The sequence below is a fragment of the Oncorhynchus keta genome, chromosome 26 (assembly GCF_023373465.1).
Source record: "Oncorhynchus keta strain PuntledgeMale-10-30-2019 chromosome 26, Oket_V2, whole genome shotgun sequence".
Taxonomy (NCBI): domain Eukaryota; kingdom Metazoa; phylum Chordata; class Actinopteri; order Salmoniformes; family Salmonidae; genus Oncorhynchus; species Oncorhynchus keta.
Window position 1 is genome coordinate 28,872,145 of NC_068446.1, and position 18,311 is coordinate 28,890,455.

Sequence of the window (18,311 nt, forward strand, 5' to 3'; positions counted from 1 at the left end):
CTTCTCTGTTTGATATGGAACCCTTCTCTGTTAGATATGGAACCCTTCTCTGTTAGATATGGAACCCTTCTCTGTTAGATATGGAACCCTTCTCTGTTAGATATGGAACCCTTCTCTGTTAGATATGGAACCCTTCTCTGTTAGATATGGAACCCTTCTCTGTTAGATATGGAACCCTTCTCTGTTAGATATGGAACCCTTCTCTGTTAGATATGGAACCCTTCTCTGTTAGATATGGAAGCCTTCTCTGTTAGATATGGAACCCTTCTCTGTTAGATATGGAAGCCTTCTCTGTTAGATATGGAACCCTTCTCTGTTAGATATGGAACCCTTCTCTGTTAGATATGGAACCCTTCTCTGTTAGATATGGAACCCTTCTCTGTTAGATATGGAAGCCTTCTCTGTTAGATATGGAAGCCTTCTCTGTTAGATATGGAACCCTTCTCTGTTAGATATGGAACCCTTCTCTGTTAGATATGGAACCCTTCTCTGTTAGATATGGAACCCTTCTCTGTTTGATATGGAACCCTTCTCTGTTAGATATGGAACCCTTCTCTGTTTGATATGGAACCCTTCTCTGTTAGATATGGAAGCCGTCTCTGTTAGATATGGAACCCTTCTCTGTTAGATATGGAACCCTTCTCTGTTAGATATGGAACCCTTCTCTGTTAGATATGGAAGCCTTCTCTGTTAGATATGGAACCCTTCTCTGTTAGATATGGAACCCTTCTCTGTTAGATATGGAACCCTTCTCTGTTAGATATGGAACCCTTCTTTGTTAGATATGGAAGCCGTCTCTGTTAGTCTACTGTGGTAGTCTACAGAGACATGGACATACACACACGAGAGGGTGTCTGCGGGCGCCTTGTTTCTGGTTGTTGTATTTATAATTCATGGGGCTCAGATTTCACAGCTCTCCTGAAATCTGTGTATTTGCAGCCATTTTTATCCCAATATCAAATTATTTCTGGGTAATAATTAAGCACCTTACTGTGATTGTTTTTAATTAAAATGGTAAAAAAAGGGTCCTCCAGAGTGGCGCAGCAGTCTAAGGCACTGCAGTGCTTGATGTGTCACTACAGATCTGGATTCGATCCTGGGCTGTGTCGCAGCCGGCCGTGACCGAGAGACACATTTGGTCCAGCATCGTCCGGGTTAGGGGAGGGTTTGGCTGGCCGGTATGTCCCAACACACTCTAGCGACAACTGTGGTGGGCCAGGCCCATGCACGCTGACACGGTCGCCAGGTGTACGGTGTTTCCTCCGACACATTGGTGCGGCTGGTTTCCGGGTTAAGCGAGCAGTGTGTCAAGAACCAGTGCGACTTGACAGGGCAATGTTTCGGATGATGCATGGCTCTCGTCCTTCGCCTCTCCCAAGTATGTACGTGAATTGCAGTGATGGAATAAGATTGTAACTACCAATTTGGAGATCACAAAAAATTGGGGAGAAAAAAGGGTAAAAACTAAAAAATATATATAAAAATAAACAAAAATAGCTTTTTAGCAAAGGGCAATTTCTCAAGCAACAATTTTGCTAGGACATCTCACCCAAACAGGCTGCAATTCAGGCAGGCTTTTCAAATGGCATTATCATAATTTTCACAATTTCACAGTATTATTCCAACCTCAAAACACAGGAAAATCACATTTTTGGCTGCTCTGGGCCTAAATAAGACCACATTGTTTCACTGTCTGATCAGAGAATGAGAGGTATCTGTCAGTGTCAGGCCTGAGACAGGGAGACAGAAGAGGTTGGCATGTGTCTTTGTCATTTCTGTGGGTTTTATGAGTGTGTTTGTGTGTGTGTTTAGTATTTGTGTGTAGTGTTTCTGTTTGGAATAGAGGGGGTCTGCAGGGTTCCAGTTTTAATGACCATCCATGTGGTCACATGCACTATAACCCTGTTGGTTCATGTGTGTTTGCGTGCTATACATCCCCGCAGGGGGAGGGTGTTTGTGAGGGGGGAGGATTAATGCACTACCCTCAGCCGCTTACTCCACCCCCAGCTTATCTGTCTGATTCAGCCTGACAAACTGTGCTCTCTTCAGGAACATTACAGTCACAGATTGCGAAAGAGAGATGGAAAGAGGGAGATGAAGAGAGAGATTGAGTATCAGAAGAGGGGAGGGGAGGAAGGAGAGAACCAGGGCAGAGGGGGAGAGGGGAAGGGATGAGGATAGAATTGTAAAAGGAATGCACCCTGGTAAGCTAACCGTTTCTATGACATATGACAGTGCAAGCTGAGGATTTAGGGAGAAAAAAAGGGTCCTGGAGGATTGTGATTTAAGAGTCTTCAACCTGCCTCGACTGTCTGGTAACATGTAGGAACACAGCAGAACACACATCTTTACAAAGATTGGCTGCTGGTGGCTCTATCAACATTTGTCAGCAGAATACCACCCTGCATCCCACTGTTGGCTTGCTTCTGAAGTTAAGCAGCATTGGTCCTGGATGGGAGACCAGATGCTGCTGGAAGTGGTGTTGGAGGGCCAGTAGGAGGCACCCTTTCCTCTGGTCTAAGAAAATATCTCTTGTGTAGGGTGCTGTCTTTCGGATGGGATATTAAATGGGTGTCCTGACTCTCTCTGGTCACTAAAGATCTCATGGCACTTATTGTAAGACCCTGGGGTCCTTGCTAAATTCCCAATCTGGCCCTCATACCATCACAGTCCCCATAATCATCCCCAGTTTACAGTTGGCTCATTCATCTCTCTCTCCCCTGTAACTATTCCCCAGGTCGTTGCTGTAAATGAGAATGTGTTCTCAGTCAACTTACCTGGTCAAATAAAAACATGCCCCTCATACTCTAGGCCCAATGAGAAAGGCTACTCCAAGGTCAATCCATTTTGGTTGGGATTTGGTCATATTTCTCCAACTCTGATTATGAACTAAGAAGTGAAGACTTTCTATCGACTTTTAGTTATTTCTCTATGTGGAGTTTACAGAGCTAAAAGTCAGATCTCACCAGTCTTAAGAACATGTGAGTAAAGCTTGCTAATGAATGTATTAATATACTGATGGTATCTGTTGGTGTGGGAGGAGAGAGAGAAGTGGAGAGACAGGCACCACATGAGGGATGCTGATAAACAATGCAGTCTACGTGCACGCACGCATGCACTCCCACACACATACCATTTAGCCAAATCACCTTGGATTAGATGCATCCACAGATCATCTTCTTAAGTCTGGAGATTTAACAGAATAGTAAAGACACAGGCTGGCTGGCTGGTGAGACACTTTGACACTCACTCAACATGATGAGTCACTGAAATGGAGGAAGGGCAAACGAGAGCGCAAACACTCTGAAATGGAGAGAGAGAGAGAGAGAGAGAGAGAGAGAGAGAGAGAGAGAGAGAGAGAGAGAGAGAGAGAGAGAGAGAGAGAGAGAGAGAGAGAGAGAGAGAGAGAGAGAGAGAGAGAGAGAGAGAGAGAGAGAGAGAGAGAGAGAGAGAGAGAGAGAGAGAGAGAGAGAGAGAGAGAGAGAGAGAGAGAGAGAGCTGGTTGAGTGAAATGAAGTACTGACTGCTCAATGTGTTGGTTGCTCAGATGACTGTGAGTGTTATAGAAAGGAATAGGAAGACGGAGTGGGGGTGATGTTGTTGATGGTTTAGGACTATCACATGACTAGAGATTAGTTAGCCAATGACTTGCTTATGGTAGTCCATCGTATCTGATGATGACTTCCACTTCTGAGTTAACAGTGAATTCTTTGACTGTGGAGTCCAATCTGAGATCCACAAACTGTATTGCAGATGGGGCATATGCAGTCTGTGTTGGCGGGGGCAGGCATGGTTGTTTGTCTCCTGAGCTGTTTTTGCTGTCTCTTTGTGCTCCTCTCCTCCTCCCACCTCTGTTCACCGGTCTGGCAGAGCTGCCGCCAGGTGGAACGGTCGACAGCAGCATCCTCCAGGTCTGTGGATTTGATGTTGCATTGCTTCAGCAATGTTTTTAGCTGGTCCTTGTAGTGCTTCATCTGCCCCCCTGCAGATCGCCGGTCAAGATGTATCTGGCCGTACAGGATTTTCGCTGGCAAGCGCTCCTGAGACATTCTAATGAAATGCCTAAGCCTGCACAGTTGGTGCTGGGTGACCATGGCCTCCATGCTCTTGCAGTTGGTCTTAGCAAGTATTTCTGTATGGGGCACACGGTTGCACCAGGTGATTCCCAGAATGTCTTATGTGGAATCGCTCAATCTGTTTGTTGTAGCGACTGTAAATGACCCAGTTTTCACAGCTGTAATGAAGTGTGGTGATGCAGAGGGCTTGATAGACGGCGATTGTGGTGTGGGGGTGGAGATCACTGTTTTGGAAGACCCTGCGTCTGAGTTTCCGGAAGGCAGCAAATGCTTGTTGATTCTATTTTGAATTTTGAGGTCGATGCTGCAGCCCCCTGAGAGGATGCTGCCCAGGTATTTGAAGGACGGGACTATTGTCAGTGATTTATGTTCAATGGTGAAGACAGGCATGGTGGGTGGAGGGCCGGATCTCCATTGGCAGACCACCTCTGTCTTGATGGTGTTGATAGACAGTCCCATCCTGCTATAGACCCTCATAGATGCTACAAGGATGGACTGAAGGTCTTCTGGAGTGTGGGCCACAAGAGTACAGTTATCAGCATACTGCAGCACAAGAACCCGCTCTGTCAAAACCTTGGTGGTTACTTGGAGCCTCCTTATGTTGCATAGATTTCCATCCAGTCTGAAGTACACCGCAACTTTGTGAAGAAGCTGGGTGACACATAGGTGGAAGATGTTAAAGAGTACCAGTGCCATCACACATCCCTGTCTCACACTGATGCTTACTCCAAAGGGCAATGACTCCTGCCCTCCTATGGCCATTGGAGCCATCAGCCCATCATAGAACTGGAAAAGGATGTTGACACATTTGTCTGGACAGCCACATTTAAGTAGAATGCCCCATAGTAGTTCCCTGCTCACAGTGTTGAAGGCCTTGGAGAGGTCGACAAAGGTCATGAAAAGGTCCTGATGTTGTTCACGGTACTTCTCCTGGAGTTGCTGTGCCGCGACTATCATGTCGACCGTCTCCTGTTCTTTTTGAAGCCGCATTGTGACTCTGGCAGCAGTTCCTCTGTGATGTTGTTCACCAGCATGTGTAGCATCACCTTGGCCACGAACTTGCCGGCCACTGCCAGAAGGGATATGCCCCGGCTGTTGCCGCAGATGAACTTGTCACCCTTGTTCTTATAGATGGTGACAATGTTTCCATCCCGCCACTGTTGGGGAGACAATCTCCAGGTCCCAAACCTCAGTGATGCACTGGTGGACCGTTCTGGTGCAGAAGTAACCTCCCTTCTTAAGTAGTTGTCAGCACCAGGGGTCCTGTTGTTCTTGAGGTAACGGAGAGCTGATTACACCAGGTGACGGCAGCGTAACCTAGTGGTTAGAGCGTTGGACTAGTAACCGGAAGGTTGCGAGTTGAAACCCCCGAGCTGACAAGGTAACGGAGAGCTGTCGTTCTGCCCCTGAACAGGCAGTTAACCCACTGTTTCCAGGCCGTCATTGAAAAATAAGAATATGTTCTTAACTGACTTGCCTGGTTAAATAAAGGTAAAATTAAAAAATTTAAAAAAACACCTCCTGGAAGGTTGGCAAATGGTTGAAGTCTTGAATGGGTGGACGGACAGGCAGTTCTTCCAGGATGGAGTGGTCTGTAGGAGAGTGCTGATTGAGTAGTGCTTCAAAGTGGTCAGCCCACCTCATCAGGATCTGGTTTTGGTCCTTCAAGTGAGTCAGACCATCGGCTGTTTTCATGGGGGTGATGGAGTGACTTCTAGGGCCATAGATAGCTTTAATTGAGTTGTAGAAATTGTGCATGCCGTTTTTGTCGACATAAATTTGGATTTCTTGTTTCTTATTCATCCACCGGCGTTGGGGGGATGTATTCTCACCTGGAGTTTAGCCAGTATCATACGGTGATCTGTCCAGCATTCTGCACCCCTCGTCGCAGGTGTCATCAGGAAGCCATTAGTGTCAGCACGTCTCACTATGACGTAGTCAGGTGCCAGTGTTTGGGGCGTGGGTGCAGCTATGATGTTTTATATCTGTTCTTCTGCTGGAACAAGGTGTTAGTGACAATGAGATTGTGCTCGGCAGATAGAGTTAGTAGTCTCATGCCATTCTCATTGACCTGGCCAACACCATGACTCCGCTCCATATCCTTTTGTTCTGTCCCACCCTAGCGTTGAAGTCACCCAGCAGAAATATCTTCACATTCCTGGGGATGCGGTGTGACTGGTAGAAGCAGTCCTTTGCCTCCTTTTCAGATGGTAACTTGGGTGCGTATGCACTGAGAAGAGTAGCATAACGCATCTTGGTTAGGGGGATACCGAGAGACATGAATCTTTCACTTATGCCAACTGGTGTTTCGGCGAGGCTGAGTGATAGGCTGTTCTTAAAAGTCCCACACCGTGCTGATGTTGTCCAACCGGAGGGTAACCTTTCCAGAAGAAGGTGTAACCTTCTCCCTCCTCTTTCAGGGACCCTTCATCCAGGAACCTGGTCTCACTCAGAGCAGCAATGTCAATGTTTTCGCGCCTTAGTTTGGTAGCAATCAAAGCTGTTCTCCGATGGGGTCTATCGCTATTATCGTCAGTGTCCAAGAGTGTGAGGGCCAACACACTCGCATGGTCGATCCTTGCCATCAAGTTAATGCGCACGTGCACTCACGTGCGCACACACACACACACACACACACACACACACACACACACACACACACACACACACACACACACACACACACACACACACACACACACACACACACACACACACACACACACACACACACACATGCGAACCTATATACTGCGACATAAACCCTCATCTCTGTCTCACCCTCTCTTTCTGTCTGTCACTCTCACACACACTGATACACACACACAGTGTCACACACCACACACACCCTCCTCGTTGTGGTGGTTGGGGAGGTGACGTCAGCATCAGCAGGCTGGCTTACTGTTTCTCTGCCGGGCTTAGCCTTCGCCACATCCGCCACATGTCGTGCACAATCTGCTCCAGACTGACACACACACATGCATACACCAGGTATTATACACATAGCGCTCAATGAGAATGCACTGACACGAGAGGGATATTATATAATGGTGGGTGGTGGGGGAGTAGGACAGGGAGCTGACAGTCAGGCAGTCAGCTAGAGGAAGATGAAGCCATTAAGAAACGGAACAGACAAACCTGCACAACGCTATAACAACGCTGCTCCGCTCTGCTGTATGTGTGTAGTAGATCAGCCTTGATAACAGCTCTGTGGCTGGCTGCTGTTGTTGTGTTGTTGTGTAGTGTGGGGCTCTTAGCTAGCTCAGTTTCATCACCTGGGATCATAAGCCTGCATGGGGATTTTAGCGTTGTTCTTTTATTTGGCTGAGAATGATGATCCTTGGAATAGTATGTGTGGAGAGTTATAGGAATGTGAAATATTAAAATGAATGAGAGTAGATTAGATGAATGAGAATATGCAAGACATGACATGACAGATGTATTTTGGTGTGATTAAGCTGAGCAGATTCCTTGTAGTACACTGTGCAGTGTGTTGTATGCTAAGGATCATATGTGGCTGTACAGTATCTTGATCTTTCATGCCATTTAATTCATTTAGCCTGCCTCTCTATCAGTGTTGACTTTGCCTGAGGAGTATCCTCACACGGCCAGACACACACACAACTCAGTATTAGGAAGGTGTTCTTAATGTTTGGTATACTCAGTGTATATGTTCATTACAGTAATCCATTCCCACATTGTTCACCTCTCTGCATGGGTCCAGCCATATGGAGCCTTATGCACTATCTTTCAGCCTATAATATGGTATGTAGAGCATTCTAAAGCCTTTACATAGTCCTTATTCCTCCATACAGATTGCTCTGTGAAGAGGCTTGTGTTGTCCAGTACATGGCCACATTAGCATATTGGTCCTCAGAACCTACTTATCTAATATGAGAGAGAGAGAATGAATAAGAATGGAGAGAGAAAGAAAGACTAATAATGGTTAGAGTGTGAGGGAGAGAGAGAGAGAGAGAGAGCGAGAGAGAGACTAATAATGGTTAGAGTGCAAGAGAAAAAGAGAGAGAGATGGGGGATGGATGGAGCGGTAGAGGGAGGGAGGACATGATGAGGAGAGATGGCACAAAAGAACATGGCTTTTATGATGTTAGAGAGTGGAGAGGATTCAGAGATGGACAAAGGAAGGAAGGCTCAAGAGGACCGTGTGTGAGCGTGTGTGTGTGTGTACCTTGTGAGCGCGTGTGTGTGTGTGTGTACTGTGTGAGCGCGCGTGTGTGCATGCATCGTGTGTGTGTGATAGAGAGAGAAACCGAGAGAGAAATGCCAGAGAGAGAGAGATCAAGAGATAGAGAGCGAGAGAAAGAGATATAGACAGACAGTCCCTGTGAGATGCAGAGATTCTGAGAGGGCGAGGAGAGACAGAAAGACAGAGAGAGTGATACAGAGACAGCGAGAGTTTCAGGGGGGAAGAGGGAGAGAGAGGGAGGGAGAGGAGGAGAGGAAGGGGAGAGATTGGGGAGGGGAGAGAGAGGGGGTGGGAGAGAAGTCAGGTTTGATGGTCATCATTCTCCATGCTGTTCATGTGCCTGCTGAGACTGGGACTGGCTATGTCACAATGACTGATCCCCGCTGTCTCTCCAGCCCGGATGGAAGTTATTACTGTGTACACACACCCACACCGGTGCTGAGACAGACAAACACCGCCTCATACACACAAACACTGACAACGACATACACAGACACACATTCACATTTCCACCATGCACACATGAATGGACCTACACGCACACACACAATTGATCATCTGATTATATTTAATCTATTACCTCTGTATACTTATTGAACGTTGTTATTTCTCTCTCCATACAGTACTATGAGATGTCCTATGGGCTGAACATAGAGATGCACAAGCAGGTAAGAGAGACGTTACTGTCTTTCAGTATTACTGTGTGTGTTGTCTGTGTCTGGTCTCTTCCAGTAATGGTCTTTACAGGGAGCAGTATAGGGCAGACACCACAGTCACCATCCCTCTCAGCCCTCTCTGACACCAGCCACTGTCTCTGTCTCTGTCTCTGTCTCTGTCTCTGTCTCTGTCTCTCACACACACACACACACACACACACACACACACACACACACACACACACACACACACACACACACACACACACACACACACACACACACACACACACACACACACACACACACACACACACACACACACACCCCTCAAACCGAGTGTGTGTGCATGTACACCCATGAACTGTAGTATTTCTCATTATCTCTGAAAGAGTGTGTTCATCGCAGTAGGGTTTGTGTGTGCGTGTGTGTGCGTGTGTGTGTGTGCGTGTGTGTGTGTGTGTGTGTGTGTGTGTGTGTGTGTGTGTGTGTGTGTGTGTGTGTGTGTGTGTGTGTGTGTGTGTGTGTGTGTGTGTGTGTGTGTGTGTGTGTGTGTGTGTGTGTGTCATGATCAGCAGAGTCATGGCAGGCACCCCATGTCCCTTTCTTGTTGCAGAGTGCGCGTTGTGGCGCATTATCCACTTGACTGACGTCTTCATTCAAGGTGACTTACAGGCTTATTCTTCTCCATCGTTACGGACAGCAGTGAAAAGGTCCGGTGGTGTTTAGCAGTCCACATGCTGGACCCAGATCCAGAGATAGGCACAGAACCAAACAGACCCAGAACCATAGTGAATATGTGCCATTAGCCAGTAGCCAGGCCGACAGGGTAAAGCTCCACTGTCAGCTCTACTGTCACCACAGAGGAGACATGAATAGAGATCTGCCTGTGTTACTCCAGAAAGGGGGAGGAAGAATGGGGGGGGGCAGAGAGGGGAAGGATGGAATGAGAGAGGGGGAGTAAGGCTGCTGGCAGGGGACACAGGAGAAGGAAGAAGGAGGGCTGAGACAGGTGATGAAAGAGATACATTTGAGAGAGAACAGAGAGAGGGCAAGGGGGGAATTAGTGTGATATGAGAAAGAAAAATGGCTAATAAAAAAAGAGCCAGAGAGCGATAGAAAGGATGAGCCAGAGAGAGATACTGTAGAAAGGATGAGCCAGAGAGAGATACTGTAGAAAGGATGAGCCAGAGAGAGATGCTGTAGAAAGGATGAGCCAGAGAGAGATGCTGTAGAAAGGATGAGCCAGAGAGAGATATTGTAGAAAGGATGAGCCAGAGACAGATACTGTATAAAGGATGAGCCAGAGAGAGATACTGTAGAAAGGATGAGCCAGAGAGAGATATTGTAGAAAGGATGACCCAGAGACAGATGCTGTAGAAAGGATGAGCCAGAGAGGGATGCTGTAGAAAGGATGAGCCAGAGAGAGATACTGTAGAAAGGATGAGCCAGAGAGAGATACTGTAGAAAGGATGAGCCAGGGAGATACTGTAGAAAGGATGAGCCAGAGAGAGATGCTGTAGAAAGGATGAGCCAGAGAGAGATACTGTAGAAAGGATGAGCCAGAGAGAGATGCTGTAGAAAGGATGAGCCAGAGAGAGATACTGTAGAAAGAGTGAGCAAGAGAGAGATGCTGTAGAAAGGATGAGCCAGAGAGAGATGCTGTAGAAAGGATGAGCCAGAGAAAGATACTGTATAAAGGATGAGCCAGAGAGAGATGCTGTAGAAAGGATGAGCCAGAGAGAGATACTGTAGAAAGGATGAGCCAGAGAGAGATGCTGTAGAAAGGATGAGCCAGAGAAAGATACTGTAGAAAGGATGAGCCAGAGAGAGATGCTGTAGAAAGGATGAGCCAGAGAGAGATGCTGTAGAAAGGATGAGCCAGAGAGAGATGCTGTAGAAAGGATGAGCCAGAGAGAGATACTGTAGAAAGGATGAGCCAGAGAGAGATGCTGTAGAAAGGATGAGCCAGAGAGAGATGCTGTAGAAAGGTTGAGCCAGAGAGAGATGCTGTAGAAAGAATGAGCCAGAGAGAGATGCTGTAAAAAGGATGAGCCAGAGAGAGATGCTGTAGAAAGGATGAGCCAGAGAGAGATACTGTAGAAAGGATGAGCCAGAGAGAGCTGCTGTAGAAAGGATGAGCCAGAGAGAGATGCTGTAGAAAGGATGAGCCAGAGAGAGATGCTGTAGAAAGGATGAGCCAGAGAGAGATACTGTATAAAGGATGAGCCAGAGAGAGATGCTGTAAAAAGGATGAGCCAGAGAGAGATGCTGTAGAAAGGATGAGCCAGAGAGAGATACTGTATAAAGGATGAGCCAGAGAGAGATACTGTATAAAGGATGAGCCAGAGAGAGATACTGTATAAAGGATGAGCCAGAGAGAGATACTGTATAAATGATGAGCCAGAGAGAGTACTGTGGAAAGGATGAACCAGAGAGAGATGCTGTAGAAAGGATGAGCCAGAGAGACATGCTGTAAAAAGGATGAGCCAGAGAGAAATACTGTAGAAAGGATGAGCCAGAGAGAGATGCTGTAGAAAGGATGAGCCAGAGAGAGATGCTGTAGAAGGATTAGTCAGAGAGAGATGCTGTAGAAAGGATGAGCCAGAGATAGATACTGTAGAAAGGATGAGCCAGAGAGAGATGCTGTAGAAGGATGAGTCAGAGAGAGATGCTGTAGAAAGGATGAGCCAGAGAGAGATGCTGTAGAAAGGATGAGCCAAGGAGAAATACTGTAGAAAGGATGAGCCAGAGAGAGATACTGTATAAAGGATGAGCCAGAGAGAGATGCTGTAGAAAGGATGAGCCAGAGAGAGAAACTGTATAAAGGATGAGCCAGAGAGAGATACTGTATAAAGGATGAGCCAGAGAGAGATACTGTATAAAGGATGAGCCAGAGAGAGATACTTTATAAAGGATGAGCCAGAGAGAGATACTGTACAAAGGATGAGCCAGAGAGTGATACTGTAGAAAGGGTGAGCCAGAGAGAGATGCTGTAGAAAGGATGAGCCAGAGAGAGATGCTGTAGAAAGGATGAGCCAGAGAAAGATACTGTATAAAGGATGAGCCAGAGAGAGATGCTGTAGAAAGGATGAGCCAGAGAGAGATACTGTAGAAAGGATGAGCCAGAGAGAGCTGCTGTAGAAAGGATGAGCCAGAGAGAGATGCTGTAGAAAGGATGAGCCAGAGAGAGATGCTGTAGAAAGGATGAGCCAGAGAGAGATACTGTATAAAGGATGAGCCAGAGAGAGATGCTGTAGAAAGGATGAGCCAGAGAGAGATGCTGTAGAAAGGATGAGCCAGAGAGAGATACTGTATAAAGGATGAGCCAGAGAGTACTGTGGAAAGGATGAACCAGAGAGAGATGCTGTAGAAAGGATGAGCCAGAGAGAGATGCTGTAGAAAGGATGAGCCAGAGAGAGATACTGTAGTAATGATGAGCCAGAGATAGATACTGTAGAAAGGATGAGCCAGAGAGAGATGCTGTAGAAGGATGAGTCAGAGAGAGATGCTGTAGAAAGGATGAGCCAGAGAGACATGCTGTAGAAAGGATGAGCCAGAGAGAGATACTGTAGTAAGGATGAGCCAGAGATAGATACTGTATAAAGGATGAGCCAGAGAGAGATGCTGTAGAAAGGATGAGCCAGAGAGAGATGCTGTAGAAAGGATGAGCCAGAGAGAGATACTGTAGAAAGGATGAGTCAGAGAGAGATACTGTAGAAAGGATGAGCCAGAGAGAGATACTGTAGAAAGGATGAGCCAGGGAGATACTGTAGAAAGGATGAGCCAGAGAGAGATGCTGTAGAAAGGATGAGCCAGAGAGAGATACTGTAGAAAGGATGAGCCAGAGAGAGATGCTGTAGAAAGGATGAGCCAGAGAGAGATGCTGTAGAAAGGATGAGCCAGAGAAAGATACTGTAGAAAGGATGAGCCAGAGAGAGATGCTGTAGAAAGGATGAGCCAGAGAGAGATGCTGTAGAAAGGTTGAGCCAGAGAGAGATGCTGTAGAAAGGATGAGCCAGAGAGAGATACTGTATAAAGGATGAGCCAGAGAACGGGTGAAAGTAAAATAAAAAATTAGCGAGAGTGCACTGAGAAATGACAAGGGGACCTTTGAGCCAAAGCAAGGAATAATGAATCATGAATAGATTTAACAGTATCTGCTCTTAGTTTCTCTCTTCCCAGCCCACCCGTGTGCCATTACTCTCCTCCTTATCACGTGCGGGGCCATCTCGTGGTGTGCTGCTGCCATTAATTGAGCCATCAAGCAGTCACTCGCTTTCTACAGGAGTCAGTATTCCCTTTAGCTTCTGCTGATCAGGGAGGGATGTGTATAGGGGAGGATTTGGAAGGAATGGGCCGTCTGCCAACAGGGCTACTGATACCAACTGATCTGATAGTATCTGTGTGTGTGTTCTGTCTGCTTCCCTCCCTTCCTGCCGTGGAGATGGTGATCACTGATCAGCCATGGCATCATGGTGGCTTTAAAACAGCAGGCGCAGCACAGCACACACCTTCCTGCCTCACTGGAAGAGAGAGAGAAACACAGAGAGCTTAGTATAATGGAGTTACATATGTAGTGATATATATGTCGGCAGCAATACAGTCATATCATCAAGTGTGATGTTTTAGGTCTGCAGACAGCTAGTTATATATTCCATGCTATATGTTCTCAGAAGACTCAGGGATATGGTGGTATATGTGTACAGGAGGTATGGTGATACATTATATTCACTGATATCGGTCCTAAGAAGCCTGCAGAAGTAATTTTATATTCACAGATGTACACCGCCCCTGTAGTTCTCGTGATATCTGTCATAAGCAGCCTGCAGTAAGCTAGCTCACAGATATAGGTCCAGGAAAAAGGATTTAAATATTCAGTGATATACATTATATACTGTATTCAGGGATATACATTATATACTGTATTCAGGGATATACATTATATACTGTATTCAGTGATATACATTTAATACTGTATTCAGGGATATACATTATATACTGTATTCAGGGATATACATGATATACTGTATTCAGGGATATACATTATATACTGTATTCAGGGATATACATTATATACTGTATTCAGTGATATACATTTAATACTGTATTCAGGGATATACATTATATACTGTATTCAGGGATATACATTATATACTGTATTCAGGGATATACATTATATACTGTATTCAGTGATATACATTTAATACTGTATTCAGGGATATACATTATATACTGTATTCAGGGATATACATTATATACTGTATTCAGGGACATACATTATAGACTGTATTCAGGGTTATACATTATAGACTGTATTCAGGGATATACATTATATACTGTATTCAGGGATATACATTAAATACTGTATTCAGGGTTATACATTATATACTGTATTCAGGGATATACATTATATACTGTATTCAGGGTTATACATTATATACTGTATTCAGGGACATACATTATAGACTGTATTCAGGGTTATACATTATATACTGTATTCAGGGATATACATTATATACTGTATTCATGGATATACATTATATACTGTATTCAGGGATATACATTATATACTGTATTCAGGGACATACATTATAGACTGTATTCAGGGACATACATTATAGACTGTATTCAGGGTTATACATTATATACTGTATTCAGGGATATACATTTAATACTGTATTCAGGGATATACATTATATACTGTATTCAGGGATATACATTATATACTGTATTCAGGGATATACATTATATACTGTATTCAGGGTTATACATTATATACTGTATTCAGGGATATACATTATATACTGTATTCAGGGATATACATTATATACTGTATTCAGGGATATACATTATATACTGTATTCAGGGATATACATTTAATACTGTATTCAGGGATATACATTATATACTGTATTCAGGGATATTGCCCGACAATATCCTGTATATTTTCAGTCAGGTCTAGAAGGCTCAGTAGATATAGTTAGAGATAACGGCCTACAGAAGGCTAGTTCTATATATCCAGTAAGGTCTAGAAGGCTCAGTAGATATAGTTAGAGATAACGGCCTACAGAAGGCTAGTTCTATACATCCAGTAAGGTCTAGAAGGCTCAGTAGATATAGTTAGAGATAACGGCCTACAGAAGGCTAGTTCTATATATTATATATATATATATATTATTAGATGATTCTTACCCAGACACACTTGATGGGTCATGTGGGTCATGTGAAAGAAATGCTATAACCACCCCACAGCCACATCTAGCTAAGTGGATGGGTCACTATTGTCCAGACATGAACACATGTTCATGAAATACAATGGATGACCATAATCACCCCAGACACACCTGGCTAACCGGATGGGTCAGTCATGTAATCATCTGGCAAAGTGTAGTCCCCAATTTGTAAGTCGCTCTGGATAAGAGCGTCTGCTAAATGACTTAAATGTAAATGTAGTCTTTTGTTTAGATTTGTAGCTAGCTAGCTAAACAATGAACCTAACAGTGCTTTTCAACTGGAAATATGAGGTCAAATCATGACGTCGTCAGTGATCTTCATGCCTGAAAGTCAGGGCTCTAGAAAGTGGCCCAAGTTCAATGCAAATGGCTTTCTGAGATATTAATAATATTACTACGCAGATCATACACGTAACGTTATCTAGCAAGCCAGCCAGCTAATGTTAGCTGACAAGCTAACAGTACGCTTTAACTTGCAATGAAAACGACTTTGACAAAATTAGAAACGTATAATATCCGAAAATGTAGCTAGCTAGACATGGATGAATGCTTCTCCCTCTTTGTCACGGATGCCATGGTTGCCCTGAGTTTGAAGACAGGTGTTTCATACAACAGTCTTCTCTATGTTCTCTTTTCAACTCCCTTCACATATTTTCAATCAAATGCCATCATTTTTTCCCATCTCCTCAGCTATCATAATCTGCTTCCACCAGGCATTCAACTGATTTCAAAGCTCGGTCAACTTCTTCCGTCATAACAACACTGTTGATCCACATTTCTTCCCAATCACTGTCATCAGAAGACTACAATATCTGCTTCAGCCAGCAGCATACAACCCTGCATACCACTGCTGGCTTGCTTCTGAAGCTAAGCAGGGTTGGTCCTGGTCAGTTCCTGGATGGGAGACTAGGTCCTGCCTGAAGTGGTGTTGGAGGGCCAATAGGAGGCACTCTATCCTCTGGTCTAAAAAATATTGCATTGCCCCAGGGCAGTGATTGGGGACACTGCCCTGTGTAGGGTGCTCTCTTTCAGATGGGATGTTAAACGGTTGTCCTGACTCTCTGAGGTCATTAAAGGGCACATGCCGTAGGGGTGTTAACCCCAGTGTCCTGGTTAAATTCCCTATCTGGCCTTAAAAACCATCACACTCACCTAATAATCCCCAGTTTACAATCGGCTCATGTCCAACCCAGCCATTATTTCAGCCAATCATGGCTAACGGGAAGGTTCCTGTCTTTTTCCGTGACTAAATCAACTAGGCTCATAATTTTAACGATTTTATTCGTACTTACAGATAACATACAAATTAGTAATTAAGGCAAATTAAAGTTCACATGTTCCAGAAGGCATTTCTGCCCAAAAATGCATTTTGATACTAAAAGAAATGTTTATGTTCAAATGCCTCTCCTGTGAAGTAGTGATATGCAACATATGTGTCGTTTCCTGAAACAAGTCACAAATATTTTAAAACATTCATCTTGTTTGCAACAAGGCACTAAAGTAAAACTGCAAAAAATGTGGCAAAGAAGTTAACTTTATGTCCTGAATACAAAGCATTATGTTTGGGGCAAATCCAACACAACACATCACTGAGTACCACTTTTCATCTTTTCAAGCATGGAGGTGGCTGCGTCATGTTATGGGTATGGTAGCCATCGGCAAGGACTAGTTATTTTTTTAAATAAAAATAAATGGAATAGAGCTAAGCACAGGTCAAATCCTAGAGGAAAACCTGACTCAATCTGCGTTCCAACAGAAACTGGGAGACACCTTCTAGCAGGCAAAATACACACTGGACTTGCTTACCAGCAATAATCAACAACCAACTTAACAGAGCTTGAAGAATTAAAAAAAGAATAATGTGCAAATATTGCCCAATCCAGGTGTGCAAAGCTCTTAGAGACCCAGAAAGACTCACAGCTGTAATCACTGCCAAAGGTGATTCTAACATGTATTGTTGACTTAGGGGTGTGAATACTTATGTAAATGAGATTTCAGTATTTCATTTTCAATACATTTGCAGACATTTAAAAAAAAAAACATTGTTATTGTGTGTAGACTGGTGAGAGACAAAACATCTATTTTGAATTCAGGCTGTAACACAACAACATGTGTAATAAGTCAGGAGGTATGAATACCTTCTGAAGGCACTGTAGGTAGTGATTACTGCCTACGGAAGGCTGGGTGTGTGGGGGATGTTTTTAGAGTTGCTCTGCTCTATCCCCAGTAGACTCCTAAGGACAGATGAAGCAGCTGGCGTGCCTTCCTGTTCCATCTGTGTGTGTGTGTGTGTGTGTGTGTGTGTGTGTGTGTGTGTGTGTGTGTGTGTGTGTGTGTGTGTGTGTGTGTGTGTGTGTGTGTGTGTGTGTGTGTGTGTGTGTGTGTGTGTGTGTGTGTGTGTGTGTGTGTGTGTGTGTGTGTGTGTGTGAGTGAGAGAGAGAGAGTTAGAGACCGAGAAAGTGAGAGGGTTTTATAAAAAGTGTGTGAGTGTGTGTGCTCTAGCATCTGCATAATATGAATGTGTGTTTGTTCGCTCATGCCTAATTACCGCTAGCTATGTGCTCAGACAGCCCAGTGCATGTTTATATGTAGTTCATATTAATTCACATCCTCCTCTGGTTGTGCTTGGCTGGCGTTATGACCTGAATCCAGAGGTGTGTGTGTAACAGACCTCATTTAGGGAGGGAGGGAGATTCCCAGGGAGCTAGGCTTTTAGCATAATGGGTTTGTCACTCAATCAAAAGGCATCTGAGTAGCTGCACACGCCCTGCTGGGTGTTTGTGTGTGAGCCCATCTGTGTGTATGTGTACGTGTGTGAATGCATCTGTGTGTATGTGTACGTGTGTGAATGCATCTGTGTGTATGTGTACGTGTGTGAATGCATCTGTGTGTGTGTGTGTCTACAGGAGTGTGCACATGCAAGCCTGTTTACATATGCGTGTGAGACTGAAAGCATAAACAAATGTCTGTGTTTGCCTGCTTGTGTGTGCCAGTATCTTACTGCGTTTGTACGGTATGGTACACTCCTTTGTTGTGTGTGTACTACCACAGTGTATATGTGTGTGTGCTTCCACATTGTGTGTATGTATCTTTTCTATATGTGTATATGTGTGTGTGTGTGTGTGTGTGTGTGTGT

General features: G+C 44.6%; 1 protein-coding gene across 5 annotated transcripts in view; it reads left to right on the top strand.

The window, feature by feature from the left end:
• LOC118371594 (transducin-like enhancer protein 4) overlaps window positions 1-18,311 on the top strand; it is an 86,027-nt gene that overhangs the window by 21,929 nt on the left and 45,787 nt on the right. For all 5 annotated transcript variants that reach the window (XM_052480506.1, XM_052480507.1, XM_052480504.1 and 2 more), the window contains exon 4: window positions 8,907-8,951. In XM_052480506.1, the coding sequence (XP_052336466.1) occupies window positions 8,907-8,951 (45 nt within the window). The remainder of the gene's footprint in view (window positions 1-8,906; window positions 8,952-18,311) is intronic.